General features: G+C 43.7%; 1 protein-coding gene across 3 annotated transcripts in view; it reads right to left on the bottom strand.

Moving 5' to 3' along the window:
* The window catches only part of LOC145353071 (genetic suppressor element 1-like), a 175,127-nt gene that overhangs the window by 38,217 nt on the left and 109,138 nt on the right, over positions 1 to 27,772 (bottom strand). For all 3 annotated transcript variants that reach the window (XM_080203417.1, XM_080203435.1, XM_080203425.1), the window contains exons 4-7: positions 23,471 to 23,634; positions 6,785 to 6,994; positions 5,114 to 5,302; positions 631 to 965 (exon numbers count right to left, since the gene is read on the bottom strand). In XM_080203417.1, the coding sequence (XP_080059543.1) occupies positions 631 to 965; positions 5,114 to 5,302; positions 6,785 to 6,994; positions 23,471 to 23,634 (898 nt within the window). The remainder of the gene's footprint in view (positions 1 to 630; positions 966 to 5,113; positions 5,303 to 6,784; positions 6,995 to 23,470; positions 23,635 to 27,772) is intronic.

The raw sequence follows: 27,772 nt of genomic DNA, 5'->3' as shown, positions 1-27,772 counted from the left end.
TTCTGTGATGCCACTTATAGTTTGCAAAGATTGTGAATGGAGCTGACCCCATTTACTGGGGCTTATTTTGGCAGCTGGAAGATATACCCTTCTATGTTTAAGGGTGTAATAGGTCTGCAGAGGCAGACCTATAACAGCAGTACACAAAGTACTCACAGTCAGCAGTCTACCTCCGGGGTGTCAGAGGAACTGACACTCCCTGTTAAGTACAAGGCAAAGACTCCCTGACTGGCTCATCAATTGGATCCTTAATCAGGGAGTTCATGCTCCAATAGGTCAACCTCAATGGCTTGATTGAAGTCATTACAAAAGGTCTACTGACTTCATATCATGCTTGGTAAACCTGGCTTTTGTTTGAGCAACAGGTCGGGTAGTAGATGTGCATACAATTGTTTTCAACATGGTGGGGGAAGGGACATAAAATGTAGTGAAATGGTCTAAAGTCCGTCGACTTTGGTGGAACCATAAAACCCCGCGGTGGGAAGGAACGCAAACATTCCAACTGCTATTTGTATTTAATTTGGAAAAATAGTTTAATTAAACAATATTTTTCTTTTGAAGATGGTAGCAATTTAATAGGCCAGATTTATCTGATGAACTAAATCATGTCTGAAAATTTGAAGGCAATACCTGGTTGAGTGGTTGGAATAATACGCCACGGGTTCACGTGTTCATCATTCCTGTGAATGGGCTGGAACTGTTCCATTGCGGAGAAGAAATCCTTCCATCCTTCCAAACGCCTCTTTCCCGTATTCTTCTCCATCCCATATTCAAGCTCAAGCTCTTTCTCCTGCTTCATTTCTTTCCTTCGTTTAACCTCTTTCTCCCATTCCATCTCTTGCTGTTTTTCTCTCTTTCTGTCCTGTTCCGTTATCGTCTCTGGCTCTCTGTCCTGCGGAGTTCCTCGTTCCCAATCCTTTTCCTTGTCGTGTTCTCGCTGTCTCATCTCATCATCCATTTGCAACCTGCGACAACACAAAGAAACCCCTTTGTTAAACCATCTTGTGTTTCTTTTAATCACCCCTTTTAAACTCTCTAACATGTCCCATAGATAAGTATCACTGAATCTGGGCAGCACGGTGACACAGTGCTTAGCACTGCTGCCTCACAGCGCCAGGGACCTGGATTTGATTCCAGCCTTGGGTGACTGTGCAGAATTTGCACATTCTTGCACACTCTCCCCATGTCTGTGTGGGTTTCCTCTGGATGCTCTGGTTTCCTCCCACAGTCCAAAGATCTGCATGTTAGGTGGATTGGCCATGGTAAACTGTCCCTTAGTGTCCAAAGCTGTGTTGGTTAGGGGGATCAGTGAGATGAATGTGTGGAGATGGGGCAAAGGATGGCCTGAGTAAGATGCTCTGTTGGAGAGTCAGTGCAGACTTGATGGGCTGAATGGCCTCCTTCTGCACTGCAGGGATTCTATTCTTTGAAACTGGATGTTAGTGGAAACAGAGTAGAAACACTTATCCTTAGTTCTTCGATCCTTCCTGTTTTCAATGGTTAGAGTGTTTCAGAAGGCTATGGGTAAGTTCCTCAAGCTTCAAAGCTTTTAATAAGGTTAAGACTTGTGGACTAGACTCTAGTCCACACCAATGGATTGAAAATTAGCTTTGCATTCAAAGTTAGAGGATAACAATAAATGGGAGAGTATTTGCCTGAGGAAAAGTAGGCAGTTGTGCTCCTTAAAGAAGTTTTCCAGCATCTTGCTGTTTCCAATACTTATGAATCTTAATAGGGAAGTTAAAATTATATCTGCCGTGTTGACAGGTAACGAGAGGAAAGAAGATTGATTATTTTCCTCTGGATGGGCTGAGATATGCAGATGAATTTTAACATGGACAAATATAAGATCATTTGTACAAAAACAGCAATTTTTTGCGCAACTTGAAAAGCTCCCATTTTATGATAGTCTGGAATAAATACCAAATTCTGTCCCACAGGTACTCAAGTAAGTAAATTCCCTAACATGGAAACACTGCTAATATTTCCAGGCCAGTAGTGACAGGTTAGATTAGAATGGTAAAATCAAGGGAAATAAAAGTAAAATGACCATATTGTTCCCATTGGTCATCAACATTATTGATGGAGGTTGGCACATCTTGGGTGGGATTTTCCAGCCATTCACGCTGATGGGATTTTCTGGTCCTGCTGCAGGGAATGGAGATTTGGCTAAGTGCCAAATTCTCCATTCTCGCTACAGTGCCACAGGGTGTGGACGGCCAGTAAGATCACACCCATGTTTTTGTCATTGGTTTACATGAGGATCTTCCTTTTTGTTAGCTGGGATAGAAAAGGAAGGGACTGGGGTTAGGATCATTATTAATGCCTTAGATAATGTGACACAGTTGTTAAGATGGAAAACAGATCGTTCAAATACACCAAGAGGATGTTGGATTTCAGGTTACAATAATGTAAATATCATGGAATAGTATCCCCACAATGCAGAAGGAGACCATTTGGCCCATCAAGTCTGCACAAACTCTCCGATAGAGCATCTTACCCAGACCCTATCCCCACAACCCCACAATTACCCTACTAATCCCCCTAACAGACATCCTGGGACACTAAGGGGCAATGTAGCATGGCCAATCCACCTAACCTGCTCATCTTTGGAATGTAGGAGGAAACTGCGGCACTTGGAAGAAACCCACGCAGGCACGGAGAGAACATGCAGATTCCACACAATGTCACCCAAGATTGGAATCGAACCCGGGTCCCTAGCGCTGTGAGCTGGAAGTGCTAACCACTGTGCTACCGTGCCACCCACTGATAAGTCTGGAGAATGATGTGCAGCTTTGGTTGCGCTATCTCAAAGTCATATTAACACACTGGATAGAGCCCAGAGCAGAGAGTGAAGAATGGTTCAGACCCAAGCAGCTTGAGTTGAGTGGCAAGGCTCTGATGACTGAGTTTATTTTCACTGGAGAAAATCCTGGAGGGAGATGTGGTATTAATCTTGAGAACAACTACTTAGCTTGGGCAGAGAGAAATCATAGAAACCCTACAGTGCAGATGGAGGCCATTCGACCCATTGAGACTGCACCGAAAACAATCCCACCCAGGCCCTATCTATGCATTTACCCTACTAATCCCTCTGAACTATACATTCCGGGATGCTATGGACAATTTAGCACGATCAATCAACTAACCTGCAAATCTTTGGACCGTAGGAGGAAACCGGAGCACCCAGAGGGAACCCAGGCAGATATGATGAGAACGTGCAGACTCCACACAGGCTGTGACCCCAGCTGGGAATCGAACCCAGGTCCCTGGAGCTATTAGGCAGCAGTGCTAACCACTGTGCCACCGTGCCGCCCACTGGGTAGAGAACTTGGAATAGTCACAAGTCTTGAATAACATTTGACAATTTGTTTCTCCTCTAGGTTTTGTAGAACATGCTACCAGAGAGAGTAATTCATTCTGGATCATTTGATACATAAGGAACTGAGCCAATACCCATTGAAAAATAAATCATAGAATTACAGAGATATGAGTAGATCCATTTAATTGAATGAAAGTTGGACAGTACATATGGAGATCACAAGAGTAGGGTTGTTGTGAAGTCCATGATATTTGGGATTGTGGGGGGATGACCTCAGTGGGACAAAAGGATCTTTCTTGTTCCAAGCTTTCACGACTTACCTTATGAGAAGTAGCATATTCATTAGCTGGGATCGACAGCTGAATGACATTGGGAATGTGGGCAGAAATTCCACATCCTAAACTTCCTTTTGTACACAAAAGTGCCGCACATTGAGGCAAACAATTCAAAACAAAACTTTGTAAAGACAAATCATTCCAATTTATATTTAAGCGAAATCTTTCCTCGTGCTTTCCTCATACTTATGAAGAAACAGACACGCTCTTCAACTTGCTACTGATCATAGTAAATCAGATAAATGCTGGTGATTTATGTATATTGTATTTATATATATCACCAGGATAACCATTATCATCTTGAACTTGGTATAGTTATTGGAAATGTCAGTTCAGATTATGCTGACTTCCTAAATCTGTGGCCATTCCAGTGAGCTCCTGCCATAACTTCAATGGGAGTTCATTCATTCCCAGATCAGGATCTGTGGGTGGCACATTGGCACAGTGGTTAGCACTGCTGCCTCAACGTGCCAGGGACCTGGGTTCAATTCCCAGTTTGGGTCACTGTCTGTGTGGAGTCTGCATACTCTCCCGTGTCTGCGTGGGTTTCCTCTGGGTGCTCTGGTTTCCTCCCACAGTGCAAAGATGTGCGGGTTAGGTGGATTGGCCATGCTAAATTGCCCCTTAGTGGTGGGGGGGTGCCAGCTAGAGTAAATGCATTGAGTTATGGGGCTAGGGCCTGGGTGAGATTGTGGTCAATGCAGACCCGATGGGCCAAATGGCCTCTTTCTGCAGTGTAGGATTCTATGGATGCATTAGGTCCCAGCCTGCACCAATATTACTGGGATGGAGCCACTGTCGACCCCTCCCAGGGCCATTAATGTAAGTGGCATGGGTGGGGATTTTGAATATTGAAACTCTTGAACTCCAAACCTTTCCTGTGACTCAGGATCCTATCACTAAAACCCATTATTTACACTGAGTTGAAAGTGTATGTTTGACATAGGTACGACTGAAGACACCAGGAGTGGTCCAGCAGTGGCACAGTGGTTTGCACTGCTGTAACACAGCACCAGGGATCCGGGTTCGATTCTGGCCTCGGGTCACTGTCTGTGTGGAGTTTGCACGTGGTGCAGACTTAATGGGCTGAATCACCTCTTTCTGCACTGTTGGGATTCTATGGACGCAGATATCTTTGTAGTCCACTTGTGACATGTAAATTGTGGGATCTTCCCTTGACTTGGGGACATTGGTGTGGGGGGGAGGTGGTCAAAGGTGGATATCCAGGTGAGGTGTGTATTGGCACTCATGCTGAGATAGGATGCCTCACGGAATTCTGGGATTGCTTTCTTACAATGTGACCCCAGGTTAGTGGTCTAACTTTGACTGATATTTTCATTGGTGCAATTCTTATCATTTTCCCTATTGCTTTAAAAGAAACATGTAAATTGTTTTTTAAAAGACAAACACGGTAATCACTATCATAAACAGCGCACATGCTTTGCTCAATACTGACCTTCCCGCAGTAAGCACTGATAACTGGTCTGGATGTAGGCCTGAGAGTGAAGGGTGAGCTAAACTCAGTGGCTGTCTCATACCAGCGAGGGAAAGCGGCATACTGGTGGGTTGGAGAGGTGGAATGGTGCCGGGCTGTGGAATGTGCAGGAATGGTGGTTGGAGTGAAAGAACATAAGGGTCATCGATTCTGTAAATTAAAACACACACGTTATTCAAATTGTTCCCAATAGCTGCAAACATTCATTCGGAACAGCTATTTCTCATTAACACACTCCATTTCGGTATTTTAAGGGGATCATTGTGGACCTAGCACGTGGGGTGATTTTCAGTTCATGTTAGCTGTCAGCGAGATCAGTAACGTGGGCAAAAAAATACACAAAGAGCGGGAACCTCATTTCAATGATTGTACCTATGTTTCAGTCTCATTACCGAGACCCACCCTCCATCCCCCGCCAAATGATTCCCTCTCACTGAATATTCAAACCTTGCCAGTGTGACACCATGAGGTTTACAAAGCCATTTGAAGATGTGATTCAGTCCAGGGGATCTCGCATCTTCCCTCTCTGCTCCAGGAGCACAAAGTCACGTATAGCCCTCGTGAGGAAAGGGACAAGAGGGCAGCGCCAGAGGGTGCTGTTTGGCACTGCCAGGTTTGTACTGCCACACATGGCATTGCCAACCTGTGCTAAGGGGAAATATCAGAGGCAGGCCCTCTGGGGAGGGGGAGTGGTTCCCATTATGTGTTGTGAGGAGTGTGGGGAGGGAGTGCTGAAGCCATTGAGGGGGGCACTTGGAGGGCATGGCAGGAGAGCGGGCAGTGAGAGGGGAACTTGCAGGCATGGGGGGCTGCTGCCGTGAGCAATGAGGGGGGCAAACTTGCAGGTGGAACACTAGGGAGGTGTAGAGCCCACCAATACCTCTGAGGTGGGATGGGGAGGTCAACTTCAATTCTGATTGGGGCACCCTTTAAAGATGGCACCCCGATCTCGGTGGAGCCAGCCTTGCCGCATCCATCAAGCTTCACCCAGCCGGAGTGATGCATAAATCACAACCCCAGATATTTTTTGTCAGAATGTCAGAAAATCTGGTCTGAAAACTGGGCACCTGGGGGAATGCTCGCTGCTTTTCAGCTGGAGCGTGACACTCTGGGAAAATTCCACCCCTGTTGTAAACCAAAGGGTATTTACAAATCAAACCCAATTCTTAGTTATTGTCAAACTTCCTGGATTTCATGATAACGATAATGTTAAGTTCTGACCATTGTTTCTTCGGAAGGAACTCTTCAAATGCAGACATTAAAAATATAACAAAACTTACTCCAACTTACAAATCAAAGAAAATAAAGAAACTTATTTACTCCAAGCTTGGGGCCTCACCCTGGGCCAATCCAAGCTCCCCACAATTCCCAACAGGTTCTTGTTTATGGTGAGACAGCTGACCATCACATCATTTTGTAATTGGTTCCATGGCTTTCGTGGGTCAGCTGACCCTTACAGCTTGTTACCACTGGTCACACTACATCCAACACAAAGTTGTCACTGGTTACATTCTAACAACCACATGCAGGAAAAGGCCATTTTATTTGTTGAATGCAATCACTGGAGGTTGATTGGCACTTTTTACCCGGTTTGTTTTGTACACCAGACCAATATTTTATCCAGACACTCACCTATACGTTGGATGCTGATATGGAAGATGGCTTAGGAAGGTAGGGTGATAGTAAGCTGCAGGAGTTGCAGCTGTTGGGGAATCCAACCCTAGTGGAGGCAGAGAAGACAATGTCCGAATTTCATCTCGTCCGTGGTACGGACGGAAGCCTGCAAGGAAATCATCGGATCTGCTGCTGGAAGACACCAAGTGGGGAACCGGTCTCTGTAAACTGCAAATTTATACACTGTCAGCAGAAATATTCGACTGAAGCTGAGTACAGTTACTAAACCAAAGATGCAGTCCATCTAGAAGACAAGGGTAGCAGACACATGGGAACAACACCACCTCCAAGCCACCCACCAGTCTGACTTGGAATTATAGCGCCATTCCTTTACTGTCGCTGGGTCAAGATCGTGGAACTGCCTCTCTAACAGCACCGTGGGTGTACATACGCCACATGAGCTGCAGAGGCTCAAGATGACAGCTCACCACCATCTTCTCAAGGGCAATCAGGAACAGGCAATCAATGCTGACCTAGCCAATACTGTCATCCAAAAGTGAATTTAAATAAAACTAAGGAGATAATTTTATTCAAATTGACTTTTCCCACAATGTAATAGAATCATAGGATCCCTACAGTACAGAAGCAGGCCATTCAGTCCAGCGAGACTGTACCCGACTCTCTGACAGAGTAGCTTACCCAGGCCCTCACCCCCACTCTATCTGCGTTGACCCCATGTATTTACCCTGCTAATCTATACATTTTGGGACAATAATGGGCAATTTAACATGGCCAATCCACCTAATCTGCACGTCTTTGGACTGTGGGAAGAAACTGGAGCACACGGAGAAAACCCACACAGATATGGGTAGAATGTGCGGACGCCACACAGACAGTAACTCAAGACCAGAATTGAACCCAGGTCTCTGGAGGCCAGCAGTGCTAATCACTAGGCCACTGTGCAGCCCGGATGTTTCTTTCTAAAACGATCTATGTTCCTTCTCTATCGGTCACACATATAGCCCGTTGCAAGATTTTTTTATCGATAGAGCACTTAGCTACCCTATGTGGGTGACATTCACTGCAATGGGGCAGGATTAATTATTGATTTTATACTGCCTGATTATCTGGGGAAGAGTGATCATAATATGACAGATTTGAATAGCAAGTTTGAGAGTGATGTGAAACAAGGATGTTAAATTTAACAATTATGGAGCTATGAGGAACAAGTTAGGTGAAGTAGGTTGGGATATAAGATAAGAAGATATGATAGCGAGTCAGCAATGGCAAATATTCAAAGAAATAATTCAAAATTCTCAATTAGTATTGATGCCCTTGAAGAGTAAAAATTGCACTGGAAAAGTGGTACAGCCTTGATTAACGTGTCAAGGATTAGAAGAAGAGGCTGACAATGGTGCAAAAGTAATTAATAAGCCTAAGGATTGGAAGAGTTTTAAAAGTTAACAAGAGGTGATCAATAACAGGGAGAAAAAGAATATCAGAAAACTAGCAAACAACATCAAAAAAAGACGTTGGTAAAAATTTTTCCAAGAACATATAAAGAAAATGGTTAACAAAGGTAAAGTAAGGTCCCTTAGAAGCTGAGACTAGAGAAATTTTAATGGAAAATATGGAAATTACATTAAACAAATACTTCGTGTGGAATTTTCCAGCCATGCATGCCCCGCCGCTGCTGCAAACGAGGATGGAGAATTTGGTGCCCAGCCAAATCTCCATACACTGCAGAAGGACTGGAGAATCCCACTGGACTGGAGAATCCCAGCCTTTGTGTCTGCCTTTACAGTAGAAGACGCACTTAAATGATACACAAAATCAATGATCTAATGAGAGTGAGGAGTTTAAAGTATCAATATTGGTAAAAAAAAAGTACTGGAGAAATTAATGGAATTAAAAGCTAAAAAAAACCCTGGAACTGAAGGTCTAAGGTCTAGGGTTTTACTAAAGGAAACTGCAAACTTGGCAAATGCACTGGTGTTGATGTTCCAGAATTTCCTGGCTTCTAGATTGGTCCCTATGGATTGGAAGGTATTTACCACATTGAGGCAGAGAAAACAGAGATGCGCAGGCCCATTAGCACAATACCGGTTGTAGAAAAAATGCTAGACCTGTTAATAGGGATGTGGTACCAGGACACTTGCATCGTTACAATTTGATCAGATAAAGTCAACTGGATTTTATGAAAGAGAAATTGTGCTTGACACACCAATGAGAATTTTGGAGGGTGTAACTAGCAAGGCAGATGAGGGAAGAACCAGCAGCTGACGAACATTTGGAGTTTTTGAAAATATTCGATAAGGTGTCATACAAGTGGTTGTTACATAAGTAATTATGGCTCACGGAATTGGGTGTAATATATGAGCATGGACAGAGGATTGGTCAAGGGATAGAAAGCAAAGCATATCATAAATTAGTTATTTCTGGGTGGTGGGATCTAACTAGTGGAGTGATGCAATGATTAGTGTTTCAGACTCAGTGATTTACAATCCATGTCAGTAACTTAGATGATTCAGTGACTTAATGAAGGGCATAGATCAGATAGATAGTCAATATCTTTTCCCAAAGGTAGGGGAGTCTAAAACTGGAGGGCATAGGTTTAAGGTGAGAGGGGAGAGATACAAAAGGGTCCAGAAGGGCAATTATTTTTCACACAGAGAGTGGTGACTGTCTGGAACGAGCTGCCAGAGGTAGTAGTAGAGGTGGGTACAATTTTGTCTTCTAAAAAGTTTAGACAATTACACGGATAGGATGGATATAGAGGGATATGGGCCAAATGTAGCAATTAGGACTAGCTTAGTGGATTAAAAAAGGAATGGCACAGACAAATTGGGCCGAAAGGCCTGTTTCCATATTGTAAACCTTTGTGACTCTATGGGATGAAAGAACCAATTACAATGTATTCAAGCTTGCTGACGATACAACGTGAGGTGGGAAAGGAAGCTGTGGGGAGGACACAAAAGGGCTGCAAAAGCTTTAGTGATTGAAATTGAACTTGGCAGATTGAGGAGAATGTGGACAAGTATGAAGTGATCCACCTTCACATGAAGGCTAGACAAACAGAATATTTTTTAAAAGGTGAGAGATTGGGAGATCTTGCTACTCAGAGTGACTGGAGGTCTTTGTACATGGAATCACAGAAAGATAACATGCAGATAAAGCAAGCAATTAGGAAGGCAAATAGCATGTTGGTGCTTGTTTCAAGGGGATTGGAGTTTAAGAGTAAGGAAGTTTAATGGCACAGTGACCCTGGCGTGTCTTTAAGAAATGTATTTTTAAAATCATGTTCTCTGCAGTTTGTAAGCAAGCCTTTTGCTTTTGTTATTGGTACCAGGCTGGCTGCTTAGATGTTCTTTTATTACTGCTTAAATGGTTTATACAGGATTTTGTTTATTTTTACTCTGAGCCAAATGCACTTTCTGGGAGTTTATGACCTTTTGAAGTATCCGGGGAAGATTTATTGACAAGTCAAAGTCAGGTGATTCCTTGACAGAGGAATCCAAGGATTCCTTTCAATTTTAGTTGGAAGGTGTTTGGACTTCAGACCGAAAGGCAGTATTTCTGTGCCTCTATCCCTGTTATTGGAAATTCTGCTATGTTGGAAACAGTTTTCTTCCTGGAATGGAAATATTGCTGTAAGGGGTTTGCTGGCTAAAAGTTAAAATCAGCAGTGGCTTTATCTCTACCTTGAACATAAGAAATAGGAGCAGGAGTAGGCCATCTAGCCCTTCGAGCCTGCCCCGCCATTCAATAAGATCATGGCTGATCTGTCGTGGCTCAGTTCCACATTCCCGCCCTCTCCCCATAACCCTTAATCCCCTCTCTTATCAAAACCCATCAACCCGCATCTTAAAAATATTTAGCAAGGCAGCCTCCACCACTTCAACGGGCAGAGAATTCCAGAGATTCACCACCCTTTGAGTGAAGAAGTTCCTCCTCAACTCCGTTCTAAACCGCCCCCCTTTTATCTTGAGGCTGTGCCCCCTAGTCCTACTGTCTTTTTTGAGCGGGAAGAGTCTCTCCACCTCTATCCTATCCATCCCATTCATCATCTTATACGTCTCAATGAGATCTCCCCTCATTCTTCTAAACTCTAACAAGTACAAGCCCAGTTTATTCAGCCTCTCCTCATAGCTCAACCCCCTCAACTCCGGTATCAGCCTAGTAAACCTCCTCTGCACTCCCTCCAAGGCCAAAATATCTTTGCGCAGGTACGGCGCCCAAAACTGCACACAGTACTCCAGCTGCGGCCTCACCAATGCCCTATACAGCTGCAGCAAGACCTCCCTACTTTTATATTCAATCCCCCTCGCTATGAAGGCCAGCATCCCATTCGCCTTCCTGACCACCTGCTGCACCTGCAAGCTGGGTTTTTGCGACTCATGCACAAGGACCCCGAGGTCCCTCTGCACTGTCGCCTGCTGCAGTTTTTCGCCCCGTAAGTAATAGTCCTTCCTACCATTCTTCCTACCAAAGTGGACCACCTCACACTTGCCAACATTAAATTCCATTTGCCATTTCCTGGCCCATTCGCCCAGCCTATCTAGATCCTTCTGCAGACTCTCCACACCCTCCGCACAATTTGCCGTTCCCCCAATCTTGGTGTCATCAGCAAATTTCGACACCCTACACTCGGTTCCCTCCTCCAGATCATCTATATAAATGGTAAAAAGCTGAGGCCCCAGCACCGACCCCTGGGGCACTCCACTAGTCACCATCCGCCAATCCGAATAGCACCCGTTGACCCCCACTCTCTGCCTCCTATTTGACAACCAATCCTCTATCCACGCTAACACCCTACCCCCAACTCCATGTCCCTCGACCTTCTGCAATAACCTCTTGTGAGGTACTTTGTCAAACGCCTTCTGAAAATCTAGAAAGACCACATCCACCGGCTCTCCTCTATCCACCGCCCTAGACACATCCTCATAGAACTCCAGTAAATTTGTCAGACACGACTTCCCTTTAATGAAACCGTGCTGCGTCTGCTCTATCAAGCAATTCCCTTCAAGATGCCTCGCAATTTCCTCCTTAATGACAGATTCTAACATTTTACCTACCACAGACGTTAAACTAACCGGCCTATAATTCCCTGCCTTTTGCCTGGCACCCTTCTTAAACAACGGCGTAACATTAGCCGTTTTCCAATCATCCGGCACTTCCCCGGAATCCAGCGACGTCTGGAAAATAACCACCAAGGCATCCACTATAACCTCCGCCATTTCTTTCAGAACCCTCAGATGCATTCCATCCGGTCCTGGGGACTTGTCCACAATCAGCCCCTCCAGTCTGTCGAGCACCACCTCTCTAGTAACAGTAATGTCATTAAGACCCTCCATTCCTACCACCTTTCCATCACTAACACCCGGCAAATTATTCACGTCCTCCTCCGTGAAGACAGAAACAAAAAAGTTATTCAATACCTTAGCCATATCCTCATCCCCTACCACTAGGTCCCCTTTCTCATCCTCTAAAGGACCAACATTCACCCTAACCAGCCTCTTCCTTTTTATATATTTATAAAAACTCTTGCTATCCTTTTTTATATTAAGCGCTAGCCCAGCTTCATAGTTTCTCCTACCCTTCTTTATCAACTTCTTTGTCAATCTCTGCTGACATTTAAACCTCTCCCAATCCTCTTCTCGCCCACTACTCTTAGCTACTCTAAATTCCTCCGCTTTTAATTTAACACTTTCCTTCATCTCCTTCGTTATCCACGGCTTATTACCTCTCTTCCTACTATCCTTTTTGACCATCGGAATAAATTTCTGCTGAGCACCAAGAAAGATCTCCTTAAAGATCCTCCACTGCTCCTCAACAGACCCTCCCTCCAACGCACTCCCCCAGTCCACATTCGCCAATTCTTCTCTCATCCTACCGTACTCCCCTCTATTCAAACAGAGGACGCGTGTCCGGGAACCCACTTTCTCCTCCTCCATCTGCACCAGAAACTCCACCATACAATGATCACTCTCCCCAAGAGGATCCTTCACCACAAGGTCCCTAATTCTACCCGCCTCATTACATAGCACCAGATCCAAGATAGCTCGCTCCCTCGTCGGCTCCAACACACACTGTTCGAGGAAACTATCCTGGCAGCATTCCAAGAACTCTTCCTCGAGCCCCCCGCGTCCAACATGGGTCGACCAATCAATATGCAGATTGAAATCCCCCATAACTACGGCCGTCCCATTCCTGCACGCCGCACTTATTTGCGCATTAACAGCCCGCCCCACCTCCAGATCATTATTGAGGTCTGCTGGAAGTTATAAGACTGGGAAGTCAGAGTTTCAATTCTATCCAAAGGACTAATTCACAGCAGGTATTGCTGAGCTGCAAAACCATGTGAACATCCTTATTTTCTATGCTAAACTTGGAGCAGATGTATGTTCAAAAGGAGATTTGTTGTACTGGAACAGTGTATTTAGTTGTTAAGGTTTGTACAATATCCTGGTTATATTTTTCTTGTTTGTAATTGGTAAAAACTATTGCTAGTTTTTTTTTCAATGCGTTAACTGTATTCTTAATTAAGCATTGTTTGATAAAAGCCCCCTCATGGGTCATTTGAATCATACCTGCAGTGCAACATCATATGTTTACCCTAACCAAATTCAAATTGCAAAACTTATGGTCCAGGCTGACTTCATAAAATATCTTGGGAGTTTCTGTCCTGGATTATAAGAGGCACAGTGGTTATCACTGTGCCTCACAGCAGCAGGGATCCAGGTTGATTCCTGGCTTATCTGAGCGGAGTCTACACGTTCTCCCCGTGTCTGCATGGGTTTCCTCCGGGTGCTCCAGTTTCCTCCCACAGTCCAAAAGACGTGCTGGTTAGGTGCATTGACCATGCTAAGTTCTCCCTCAGTGTAACCAAACAGGTGCTGGAGTGTGGCATCTCGGGAATTTTCATAATAACTTCATTGCAGTGTTAATGTAAGGCTACTTGTGACACTAATGAAAATAAACTTAAATAAACATAAATAAATATGAAATTGGTAGATCAAGGAGAATGTGGACAAGTATGAAACAATCTACTTTCACAGGAAGCAGAGTATTTTTAAAAGAGACTGGGAGATGTTGCTATTCAAAGGGATTGGATGTCTTTGGAGATGGAATCACAAAATCATAAGCAAGCAGTTAGGAAGGTAAATGGCATGTTGGTGTTTATTGCAAAGGGGTTGGACTTTAAGAGGAAGGAAGTTTTGAAGCAATTATCTACAGCTTTGGTGAGACCAGAACTGGAGCACAGTTTTGGTCTCTTTACCCTGAAGAAGGATATACTTTCCCTTGAATGGGTGCAGTGCAGATTTACTAGATTGATTTCTGGAATGAGAGGGCATCCTATGAGTAGAACAAAGAACAGTACAGTACAGGAACAGGCCCTTCGGTCCCCTAAGCCCACGCTGATCACGTTTATCTATCTAGACCAATTGCTTATATCTCTCTATTCCCCGTTTGTTCATATGTCTATCAAGATAAGTCTTAAATGTGGCTAACGTAACTGTCTCAATCACCTCACTTGCCAATGCATTCCAGGCCCCCACCTCCGTCTGTGTAAAAAACATACCCTGCAGATCTTCACTGAACCTTTCCCCGCACCTCATCTTGAACTTGTGTCCCCTTGTAATTGTCATTTCTGCCCTGTGGAAAAAAAACTTCCAACTGTTCACCCTATCAATACCTCTCATAATTTTATAAACTTCTGTCAGGTCACCCCTCAGTCTCCGTCTTTCCAGGGAGAACAATCCCACTTTATCCAATCTCCGTTTATTTGAGTAACCAAGTGGAACGGGCTTATATTCTCTGGAGTTCAGAAGGGTGAGAGGTGAACTCATTGGAACACATGACATTCTTCGAAGGCTTAGAAGGTTTGATGTTCAGGGGCTGGAGAATCCAAAGGGTTACTCAGTCAATGAGAATATACAAGATTGTGCCTGAAAGGAATCTAGGACTAAGCTGATGGAGTGGGAAATGGAATAGGAGTTCAACAGTAATCATATGGAATTGTCGAACAGGCCTGATGGGACGAATGGCTCACTCCTGCACATTCTTTTTGGAAAGGAACATGGATTGCACTCACATGCAATGCCAAGTATATCCTGCTCAGTTGCAGGATAATGTTCCAGTGCTCTGCACCCACTATTTAACCTAATCCAAAAGATTAAAGCAGCTTCAATTTGTAAAAAACTTACACTTTTATGGGTTTTTTTTGCCACTATGAGAATAGCATTTCCATTTTGCAGTCAGGTTAATTAAATGGCTAAACACCCACAGCCCCTGGGGTAGAGAATTACAAAGGTTCACTCCTCACTAAGTGAAGTAGCTTGTCACCACTAAATGGAGAATCTTTTACACTGAGAAGTCAGCCCTTAGTTTTAGTCTCGCTAATGGTGCTAATCAGAACAATTTTTTTGGTCTGCAGATCCACACTCTACTAGAAAGTAGATAGCAATTACCCAAACGCATTTCATTAAGTGCATTATTGTGCATCAGGCTCAAACTCACGTACAAGAAACTGAAGATCAGGATTGTGGCTGATCCCTGTTCCTGGGTTAACAAAATTTTGAAACCATTCAAGGGCAAGAAAGAGAAACAGGAATGGATCATGCAGCCCATCAAGACTGCTCCATCATTCAATCTGATCCTGGCCAGTCTTTGGTTTCAATTCTCCTGCCTGCTCCCAGGTCTCCTGATTCCACCCCACTGAGAGACCAAAAGGCACGTGGTGGGCACAGTGGTTAGCACTGCTGCATCACAGCACCAGAGACCCAGGTTCGATCCCCAGCTTGGGTTAATGTCTGTGCGGAGTCTGCATGTTCTCCCCGTGTCTGCGTGGGTTTCCTCTGGGTGCTCTGGTTTCCTCCCGCAGTCTGTAAGATACGCGGGTGCATTGGCCATGCTAAATTCTCCCTCAGTGTACCCGAACAGGCATTGGAGTGTGGCGACTAGAGGATTTTCACAGTAATGTCATTGCAGTGTTAATGTAAGCCTACTTGTGACAATAATAAATAAAATAAGTCTGTTGATATCAGTCCAATGATGAAACATGACAACTGTGGAGAATAGACGTGGAACAACATGTGGAATTTAAAATAACTAGCAGCAGAACCAGGGGCAGATGAGAATTCATTTTGTGCAGAGGTGTTACAATGTACAAAGCACTTCTGGAAGGGCGGTAGTAGCAGATTCAATAGTAACTTTCAAACACAAAAAGGATATATATACTTGAAAAGGAAAGAGTTACAGAGTTCTGAGGAATGAGTAGGCCAACAGTATAAGGTAGCTTTTGTTTTTATAGGCAGAGTAGGCTAAATGTCCTCCTCTACTGTTAGATTTTAGACTTTAAAGGATTTTGTACCCATTTTACTTGTGCAGTTAGTATGCACATAAATTCAGACTTTCTCATTGGAAATATGGTTGCAAAGGAAAAGTAGGTGGAACAGGATGACAAATGTGATTTAAAAGGGAACCAGTCACAAAATCTTTCCAACAAATTAAAAGTTCTATTTTGTTAGAGAAGTGACTACACGACAATTTTATTGAATGACTCAAAAGAATTAAAGAGACATCTTAAAAATGGATAATTTCCACTGGAAACAGCTTCTCTCCCTCTAAGACAGAAGAGGAGCAGATTCACACACACACACACAAAACAGAAAAATGCTGGAAAATCTCAGCAGGTCTGACAGCATCTGTGGAGAGAGAATAGGGCCAACATTTTGACTCTAGATGACCCTTCCTCAGCTCTGACAATGAGTCACCTAAACTTGAAACATTGGCTCTTCACAGATGCTGTCAGACCTGCTGAGATTTTCCAGCATTTTTCTGTTTTTGTTTCAGATTCCAGCATCCACAGTATTTTGCATTTACCTGAGGAGTATTTTCAGTTCTGTGTTCATGTCTCCATCATTTAGAAATGGCTCATCAATCTGGCAAACAGGCTTGCCCACGTGTATGCATCAACCTGAGACTCGTAGCTGTAAGATCAGCTTCATAGCCTTATTTGCAACCATTGCAATTAATTCTCTTTTTGTGGGTGTGTCTCTTTTGGCTCTGCAAGGTGACATACAGGAAGCCACATTGCATAACCTAGCTCCTGGCATGTAATCTTACCAGCTGAGAGCGTGCATCAGAAATTCCTGACCGTTTGGATTAAATGTTTGAAAATCAGGAGCAGTGCATGTCTGTATTTCCAATATGTCATGATGTGGGTATGCCGGCGTTGGACTGGCGTAAACACAGTAAAAAGTCTGACAACACCAGGTTTTAGTCCAACCTATTTATTTGATAATATTCTCACTAGGCTGTCCCCTCGAAAGCTAGTGAGAATATTATCAAATAAATAGGTTGGACTAAAACCTGGTGTTGTCAGACTTTTTACTGTGTTTCCAATATGTGACAGTACTGTGCCTTTAAGAAATGTATTTTAATCATGTTACTCTGCAGGATGTTTCTAGTAGGCCTTTGAAGTTGTTGGTACCGTGTTGTCTGTGATCGGTGTCCTTCATTGCTACTGAGACCATATAATTGATGTCATGTTGGCTTTAACCTGGACTACTGCAGTGTTCTGGGGTTTTATGGTCCTCTGGGGATTGCTGAGTGGAGCTTGATTTGGGATGATTGACAGGTCAGGCCATATGTCTGGGGACAGTTTTTCTTCTACCGAAAAATCCAAGTGTTAATTTCATTTTCTCAGTTGCTGGTAGAAGCTGGTGGAAGAAGACAGTCTCGCACTCTCTTTCTCCCCAGAGGCTTGCTGAAAGTACCAGGACTTGGAATTTAATTTAACATTCAAAGGACCAATTCATAGCAGGCATTAAAAAGCTGAAAATCCAACATGAGCATTCTTGTTTCTGGCCAAGTCTGAAGTTATGTTTGTGGGATGTTGCTTGACTTGGAACAACTTAGATAGCAAGCTGTTAATGCTATGTTTAACAGCGGTTAAAGTTAAGTGTTATGTTTAAATCTTTTAATGGGTAAAATTAATGCTAATTTATTTTTTATTATAGTTTAACTCTGTTCTTAAGTAAAATTTGCTTGATGAAAGCTCCCTAGTGGGTCAATTGAATCATACTTGGCTTGAAACACCTTATGCTCACCCAAATGCAAAAATCAAATGTAAAAGTTTAGGGTCTAGGTTCATAAAACACCTTGAAGTTTCTGGCCTGGGTCTTAACAAATACATGCTGCTGGTGGGTGAGGTTCTCCATCAGCAGCGCAAAGTCAGATAATGATTTGGTTATGCAAAAATAACAATGGATAATTTAGCTGATGACTAAAAGAGTCAAGAGAATATAGTCAAAATTTTGATTTATGAAAGCAATGAGTTTGAAATTCAGTCTCAGAAAAGCTATTTGTAAAGCTCAGAGCGCTAAATTCATGTTGCCATGATTGAGAATAAGCAACAGTTATAAAGATCCTTTGGTGCAGTGTTGTGGGCACAGAGCATTTTGACTGCCACTACATGTTGCAAAAATTTAGACGTGTGGCCCCACAATTAGGGATTGGAAAATCATGGGGTGCGCACCCTGTTTCCCAATGTGTGCTTTTGACAAGTTAAAATCTGCACCAGTATTGATCATGAAAACTAATTTCAAAGGTTTATTCAAACTGGGTGGTAGTGGAGTTGTGATACATACCAGCTAATCAGTGGCAATACACACCCACATGGTTGATCATCCATGTTTAAAATCCCTTCTACATAATTTAATAATGTACCTTTTTTTTAAGACCAATTTGGTCACGATAATGGTCACCATGTCTAACCTGATATATTGTAGAACATATCTAATCCTAACCGGGTTGCTGGGTGGAGTGGGAAGGTATCTATGTATGAAGGGAATTGGACCTTGGATCTCAAAGTCCCTATCTGTCAGCTGGTGACTGTGCATCTTGCAGCAGAGGCCATGGAGATATTTACCAATGGCCCGACCATCACAACGAAAAACCGCACCAACCTCCTCAAAAGACAAACACAGTGGACAGAGTACCCTTCGTCATTCAGTACTTCCCTGGAGCGGAGAAGCTATGACATCTCCTCTGGAACCTTCAACATGTCATTGATGAAGATGAACGTCTCGCCAAGGCCAACCCCACACCCCCACTTCTTGCCTTCAAACAACCACACAACCTCAAACAGCCCATTGTCTGCAGCAAACTACCCAGCCTTCAGGAGAACAGTGACCACGACATCACACAACCCTTCCACAACAACCTCTAGAAGACATGCCAGATCATTGACACGGATGTCACCATCTCACGTGAGAACACCATCCACCAGGTACACGGTACATACTCCTGCAACTCGGCCAATGTTGTCTACCTGATATGCTGCAGGAAAGGATGTCCCAAGGCATGGTACATTGGGGAGACCATGCAGATGCTATGACAACAAATGAATGAACACCACTCGACAATCACCAAACAATACTGTTCTCTTCCTGTTGGGGAACACTTCAGTGGTCACGGGCATTTGGCCTCTGATCTTCGGGCAAGTGTTCTCCAACGTGGCCTTCACGACACATGACAACGCAGAGACTGATAGCCAAGTTCTGCACACGGGGATGGCCTCAACCGGGATCTTGGGTTCATGTCACACTATCTGTAACCCCCCACAACTTGCCTGGACTTACAAAATCTCACTAACTGTCCTGTCTGGAGACAATACACATCTCTTTAACCTGTGCTTAATGCTCTCTCCACTCACATTGTCTGTACCTTTAAGACTTGATTACCAGTAAAGAGTCGCATTCCAATCATTATTCTGTAAATTCAGTTTGTATCTTTATCTGCCCTGTTGGTGAACAGATCTCCCACTCACCTGACAAAGGAGAAGCGCTCTGAAAGCTAGTGGCGTTTGCTACCAAATAAACCTACTGGACTTTATCCTGGTGTTATGAGACTTCTTTTTGTGTTTACCTCAGTCCAATGCCAGCATCTTGATTCAGGTCAGTCATCTAGTCTTCCTGCCTAAAAAACACTTTTAATGCAGGCTTCAATACCTCATGCAGACTTGAAGACGAATGTGAGTAAATTTGCGTGTTCTCTGTTAACTGCTGCTCAACATGTGTTCAACAAACAGCTGATAAATACAGTGTAATAAACTGGCTTATTCCCAGGTACAACTTTGGGAACATGGGCAGAAATCAGCAACTACCCTGTGAGTGCCAGTGCTGTAAGGCGATGGCACGCAGCACTAATGCACAGAAGAATCCTGTCTGGAAACCATTGAATCACATCATGTATCTTGCTTAAGCAACACACCACAAGGTCAAAGATCAAAACGAGAAAGCCCGATGATTTATTATGAATTGTGTCCCACAATCTGGATTTTGTTTGCTGGGATGAGCAGGTTTAATGCAGGCTGATGAATGTGAACTGGACTCAGTTGGGGTTGTGACAGTCACCAATCACTGATAGTCCTTTCCTCTCATTTTCTGCCCTCTGACACAGAAATAAAGGAAAGCCGGCATGGAGTGATGAGAATGTGGAGCTTTAAAGTTTATTTATCAGTCACAAGTAAGGCTTACATTGACACTGCAATGAAGTTACTGTGAAATTCCACTCATCGTCACACTCCGGCACCTGTTTGGGTCAATACGCCTAACCAGCACATCTTTCAGAATGTGGGAGGAAACCAGGACACCCGGAGGAAACCCACAGGGAGAACGTGCAAACTCCACACAAGCTGGGAATCGAACCCGGGTTCCTGGAGCTGTGAGGCAGCAGTGCTAATCACTGTCGTCACCGTGCCAACCGTCTTTCTCCCACAGTGAGTGATCGAAGCCACTTGAAGAGGAAGCTTGATAAGCATAATGGGGAGAAGGGAACAGGGGGTTAGATTATAAAAAATAGGAGTCTTGAGAACAGCATAAACTGAGATGAATGACCTCTTCCTGTGTAATTTTTAAGTATTTAATTCATGGGATGTGAGTGTCAATGGCTGGACCAGCATTTATTATTCATCTTGAACTGTCCGAGAATTGGGTGGCTTTTAAGCATTGCCATGGATATATAGGCCAGACCAGACAAGGACAGCAAGTTTCCTTCCCTAAAGGACATTAGTGAACCAGATGGGTTGCTGTAACAATCGACAATGGTTTCATGGTCATCAGTAGACTTTTAATTCTGGGGGGAGCAATTGTCCCAAAAAGATTCTAAGTGTCAAATTTGCATAAAAGCTGGAGTAAATCCTGTTAGTTTTTTCAGCGGAAATTTCAAAATGAATCTCCCACACTCTGTGCACGGTGGATTGCTCTAGCGTGATTTACGCGAAAAACCTACAGGTGGGGATTATTCCCGCTGGATTTGCTGGCAGCATATCGCTGAGCGGGCCACTGAACATGTGCCGATTTGTCAGTGCCAAGATCAGCGCGTGCACACTAGCCCCATATCACCAGCCTCCCAATTGCTAGCCAGCTTAATTGTGACCCCCGCATCACTAACCCTCCGACCCTGCAAGGCCCAAATGCTGGACCCCCTGTCATATCGAGGCCAGCCTCGACCACCCTGCCCCCCTCAATCTCCCGTCCTCTCCCATCTTCTCCCTGCAGCCTCATTCTCTCAAGCTACCCACCCCCCAGACCTCCCCCAACCCGCCAACCCAGCAGCCCTGACTCTCCCACCACAGGCTGCCAGCCCTGGTCACTGGCCTCTCTCCCTCTGCTGCTGCTGAGTTCAGAGTGGCAGCGGGACCTCCCACCACCACTGATTGTCCTCAGAGGCCCCTGATGAGGCCCCACCTCCTTGGCACGTGCACAGAGTGTGTGAGATTCATTTTGAAACTTCCGCTGTAAAAACTAATGGGATTTACTCCAGCATTTATGCAAATTTGACACTTAGAATCTTTTTGGGAGAATTACTCCCCCCCCCCGGAATTGAAAGTTTACTGATGACCATGAAACCATTGTTGATTATCACAACAACCCATCTGGTTCACTAATGTCCTTTAGGGAAGGAAATTTGCTGTCCTTGACTGGTCTGGCCTACATATCCATGGCAATGTGGTTGATTGTTAAAAGCCACCCAATTCTCGGACAATTTGAGATGAATAATAAATGCTGATCCAGCCAGTGACACCCACATCCATGAATTAATACTTAAAAATTACAAAGGATATATCACAGAAAGAGGTCAATTCATCTCAGTTTATGCTGTTCTCAAGACTCCTATCTTTTGTAATCTAACCTCCTGTTCCCTTCTCCCCATTATGCTTATCAAGCTTCCTCTTCAAGTGGCTTCAATCACTCATTGTGGTAGAAAGGGGTGGCACGGTGACAAGGCGCCCCCTGGCATTGCCACTTTGCCCCTTGGGCAGGTCCTGGGGGCCTCAGCTGGCAATGCCCAGAGGGCATTCCGCCTTACCCCCTGACCCCAGACCTTTGGGGGGTGGGGGGGCCTCAATGACTTCCCTTCACTCCAGTGGGATCAGGTTGCCAGCTCCCCACAAGTGGGGAGTTATTATAAACCCCGGTGGGGGCAGAGAGGCTGGAGGCCCGGAGACTTCAGTCCCGGGTCCACTCTTAAAACGCAAATAATATGAAAATTAGTATGAACATAATTTGTGCAGCTCCGCGCCAATTTCTGACGCAGAGCGCTGGAGACTTGTGGAGACCGTGATGCCAGTGGGAAGCCCACTAAACGGCCTCCACTAGAGCTTCCTGGCCTATTGCGCTGCTAAAACATTGCCCCCCAGATTTTTATTGAATTCAATTTGCTGCAGTGGGATTCGAATCCTGAATCTCTGGATTACTAGTCCAGCAATACGGACAAGTTACAATAGAGTATCAAGAAATAAATGATGCAGTTGGAACAATACAAGTACACGGCGAGGTGGAGAGAGTTGGGAATGACAAGAGTTTGAAGTTTACAAGGTTCCATTCCCAACTATGCATGTGTATCAGTCAGTCTCCACAGACAGCCACAGACAGCGAAACTTTCACATATAAATAAAGCAGCGATTATGGCATGGAGTAAATTATTAATACATTAACCAAAGAACAGACAGCATCATACAAGATAAAAACCAAACATACAATGGGGGGAAACTTAACTGTGGTAAAATAATTGATTAAATAATTTATGCTTAATGATTATGTAGACATTTTAAGATTGATAGTGACATCTCACTGCTGTAACTCCTCTGTGTATTAACTAACCGGTTAATGTATTGTGTTAAATTTCTTGATGCACTATGTTAGATAAATTGACAATTTCACTAGGGGAGGTGATGGCCTAGTGGTATTATCGCTAGGCTATTAATCCAGAAACTCTGAGAACCAGGTTTGAATCCCACCACAGCAGATGGAATTTAAATTCAACAAAAAATATCTGGAATTAAGAATCTATTGATGATCATGAAACCATTGCTGATTGTTGGAAAAACCTTTCTGGTTCACTAATGTCATTCAGGGAAGGAAATCTGCCATCCTTACCTGGTGTGGCCTACATGTGGCTCCAGAGTCACAGTAATGTGGTTGACTGTCAACTGCCCTCTGAAAAGGCCTAGCAAGACACTCAATTGTATTGTTCTATACCACCATCTTCTCAATGGGCAATAAATGCTGGCCAGCCAGTGATGCCCACAAATGAATGAAAAAGTACATGGGAGAAATGTCAACTTTATAATATGGTGGCTATGCAAGAAAAAGCAGCTGTTTTCAAGCCCATTTCAGATGTATAAAGACTTACTTGATTGTTGAATATGGTGACTCTTGGATGGAGTGACTGGATAGATAGAAAGCTGGGTGTGAGGAAGCAAGGTGTGTGGGCACCACCGTTTTGTCCTTTTTCAGCAGAGATTCAGTGGAGAGTGGGTGGTCGCGACTTCGGGATCTCAGGGCTCTGTCTGAGGGCTAAGGAGAGAGAATGTCGTTAGTCACCAAAAAAAAACCTTAACTCCGGCATCTGCTCTGAACACCAAGGCGGAAGAATGTGTCATTTCACATGCAATTAAACAATTACAGTTTGATCAGAGAGGTAATGGAGAAATACCAATTTGCATATTTGCATACCGCTGCTTTCTTAATTAATCTTTATCTCCGTCAGCAGCCTGGCTGCAGCTGCCCTCTGTCTGTTTAGATCTGTGTAGCTTTCTCACTCCGGGGAGCTAATTTTGTGTAATTTGCAACAGAGGAAAACTGCATTCGTCCCAAAAAGAGTGCCACAAATTCAGTTTAGTTGTGTGCACAGTGCGACAAAAGCAGATTAATGCCATACACCGTGTCACAGTGTGTAATGCTATAAATCCAGTTTAGTGCCACATTTAAAACCATGAAGACAGTTTCACATAAAAATGCCGTAAGTGCATTTCACACAGGCACTATTTGTGCTCAGGGGGCTTGACTGAATAGAAGGGGGGATAATAAATTCTATTCCAGCACCACCTTTGTCTGTTCCACCAGGGGAGCATCAAATTCATGGCTTTGGCATCCAGTCATTGCACGATGGTAGCTGGTTTATTTTATGGAAAGCAACTTATGAAATTGGACTAATGAAGTTTTGTCTCGACCGTGCATTTCTATAGATCGCGTATTGCCCGTTCAGTTACAAAAACACACAAGGACACGAACGCCATAAATTCAAGTCTGCACTCAATCTTAGCAGATGTCGGGATCAATGACATTGATCCCAGTGGGTGCCATGCATTGACCCAACTTACATTAAAAAGGAATCAGTAAGATGGAGTGATGATATACAGAGATAGGAGGGGGAATTCTGACTCATTCTGTCCAGAGGAATCAGGAAGAATGGGACTTAAATTGGAAACAGCATACTCAATGCGCAATTCCCACCTGGTGGCTATCATAACACCACTGGTTTTATTAATGTCTGTGGCTCAATTGGAAATATCACATATTTATGCAAAACAGGGTCCATTGGAAATACCCCAATGCAATTTCTAAAGCTGAGTCATCCACTGTAAAAAAGAAGCCAGGCGTGAGGTAAGTAGTATGACTCTCAACAGCTGTCTCTATTCACCTTGTTGCCTCCAGGATTTTCATGGGCTTGTCACAGAATTACAGGAGGAGGCCATTTGGCCTGTCGTATTTGTGCTGGTTCTCCATAGGGGCAATTTATCATGCAATTATTCTGCCTTCTCCCTGTAGCCCTGCATTCTTTCTTGTCACATAACAATCCAATTCCTTCCTGAATGCCTTGATTGGATCTCTGCCTACATCACACCCTCAGGCAGTGTATTCTTGTGGCATAGGGATTAGCACTGCTGCCTTATAGTGCTAAGGACCTGGGTTCGATTCCAGCCTCGGATCACTGTCTGTGCGGAGTCTGCACTTTCCCCCTGTGTCTGTGTGGGTTTTCTCCCAGTGCTCTGGCTTCCTCCACTCCAAAGATGTGCGGGTTAGGTGCACTGGCCATGCTAAATTGCCTCTTAATGTCCAAAGATGTGTAGGTTAGGGGGATTGGCCAAGGTGAAGGTAGATTTGAGATCCTGACCACCCACTGCCTGGATAAGGTTTCCCCTCATATGTTTTGCCAATTACTTTAAACCTATGCAATCGATCCTTCATTTTTCCCCTATCTATTCTGCCCAACCCTTCAAGATTCTGAAAAGCTCTAGCAAATCTTCATTCAACTTTCTCTTCTTTAAGAAAAACATTCCCAATGTTTCCACTCAATCTACAGTAACTGTTGTTCTTCATCCCTGGGACCATTTTTGTGAATCTTTTCTGCATTCTCTCTAATGCATTCACAACTTTCCAAAAGTGATGTGCGCAGAACTAGATAATAATTCAGTTGAGACCGAACCAGTGTTTTGCCCAAGTTGAACATAGCTTCCTTGTTTTTATACTCTATCCTCCTATTAATAAAGCCTAGAAGGCTGTATGCTTCATTCAACCACACTCTCAACCTGTCCTACCACCTCTAATGATTTACTCACATACACATCCATTGCATCTGCTCCTGCACTTTCTTCTGAATTGTATTCTTCATTTTATATTGTCTCTCCACATTGTTCCTACCAAAATAAACCACTTTGCCCTTCTCTACAATTAATTTAATCTTCACTGTATAAGGTACTAGTGAGGTAATATTTAGAATAATGTGTACAGTTTTGGTCCCCTTATGGGTGGGCATGGTATCACAGTGGTTAGCACTGCTGCCTCACAGTGCCAAGAACCCAGGTTCAATTCCTCGGGTCACTGTCTGCATGGGTTTCCTCCAGATGCTCCGGTTTCTTCCTACAATCCAAAGGTGTGCGAGTTAGATTGATTGGCCACGCTAAATTGACCCTGGTGTCAAGGGGGATTGGCAGGGTGAATATGCAAGGTTGCGCGAATAGAGCTTGAGTGGGATTGTGGTCAGTGCAGCCCTGATGGGCTGAATGGCCTTGCTCTGCACTGTAGGGATTCTACGATTTAGGGAAAAATATATTATCATTGGAGGCAGCGCAGAGGAGGTTTACTGGGATGATCCTGGGTAAAGAGGGACTATCATATAAGGAAAGATCAAACAGGTTGGGGTTGTACTCCTTGGGACTTCGGAAGAATTACAGGCAATATGATTGAGGGGGTTGGATAGGGTAAACATTGTGATGATGTTTCCACTCATGGGAGAGTGTTGGGCCAGAGGGCATAGTTGCAGAATAAATAGGTGTTCATTTAATTCAGATTCGAGGAAGAATTTTTTCTCTCAGACGGTGGTGAATCTTTGGAATTCTTTGCCCCAGGAAGCTGTGAAGGCCGAGGCCTTAATGTTTTCAAGGCTGGGATCGATAGGTTTTTAAGCTGTAGGGGAACTAAGGGTTAGAGAGATAAGGCAGGAAGTAAACTTTCCTTTGTGTTACATCAGCCATGCTCTTATTAAATGGCGCAGCAGGCTCAAAGGGCTAAATTGCCAACTCCTGTTCCTTTTTTTATAGTCTTAGGGCCACTTCCCATCTGTGTTCTTTTGACGTTCCACATTATCCTCCTCATGTTTCACAATGTTCTCAAGTTTTGTGTCATCTGCAAATTTGAAATTGGGATCTGTGCACCAAGACCAAGGTCATCAGAAAGGGCAAGAGTCCCAACACTGACCCCTGAGAATCTCAACTACAAACCTTCCTCCAGACCGCAAACCATCCATTAACCACGTGGTTCCTGTCACTCAGCCAATTTCATATCCACGTTGCTACAGTCCCTTTTATTCCATGAGCTGTAACTTTGTCCACAAGTCTGGTGTGTGGCACCTTATCAAATGAATTCTGGAGGTTCTTGTCCACCACATCAGCAGCATGTCAGTGACCATGTTGTGATTTTGATTCTTGTATCTTTTCCAGAAGGGTGCCATCTATAGGAGATCAGTGACGTCTGTGGGCATCATCATCAGCAACAAAACCAAGTTGCCACTTGCGAGAAAAGACTTTAAGAATCGCCATAAAAGGACTTTAAACCTTAACTATTCCATATATTTAATTGGTGCAGCTTAAGCATTGCTATGCTGTCAAAATGGATTATTGAATGGACAGTGGGACAGCACGGGGGAGAATGTTACTTCTACTGTATATAGTAGGTTAATTGCAAGTGGTAAAATGAGTTGCTAAAGTATTTAGAACGTTATCAGTTGTTACATTTTGCATTATGTCCATCAAAACTTATCACTGATGATGACTTTTCATGCTGGAAAGGGAGAGGTTTGTAAGAATACTATGTTTTTTGGACTATATCATTAAATTTGGGATGAATGAAAGAGGTCTCCAAAGACCAAGGAAAGCACCTGGACTCAGTCACTCAAGATTTCCACTAGGTGAATAAGATGCAGAAACCCATTAGAAGCTGGGCAAAACTGTAGACTGTTTGCTAAATTAATATATATATATATATAAAAAATATGTAGGAAACATTCCTTTCTGTAATTGAAAGTATAATTGCCTAAGAAAAAGATAGTAGTGTTGAGTCAAAAGTGTATTTTAGTCATTTGTTACAGTAAAAGTTTTAAAACATGAAATATTGTCATGTTATTTTTTATTCTAAAAGTTATTGATTAACTTTC

The sequence above is a fragment of the Carcharhinus amblyrhynchos genome, chromosome 2 (genome assembly GCF_965287045.1).
Source record: "Carcharhinus amblyrhynchos chromosome 2, sCarAmb.v2.hapA, whole genome shotgun sequence".
NCBI lineage: Eukaryota > Metazoa > Chordata > Chondrichthyes > Carcharhiniformes > Carcharhinidae > Carcharhinus > Carcharhinus amblyrhynchos.
The sequence above is the reverse complement of the archived record's forward strand: the minus strand, read 5'-3'. Positions and strand labels throughout refer to the sequence as shown.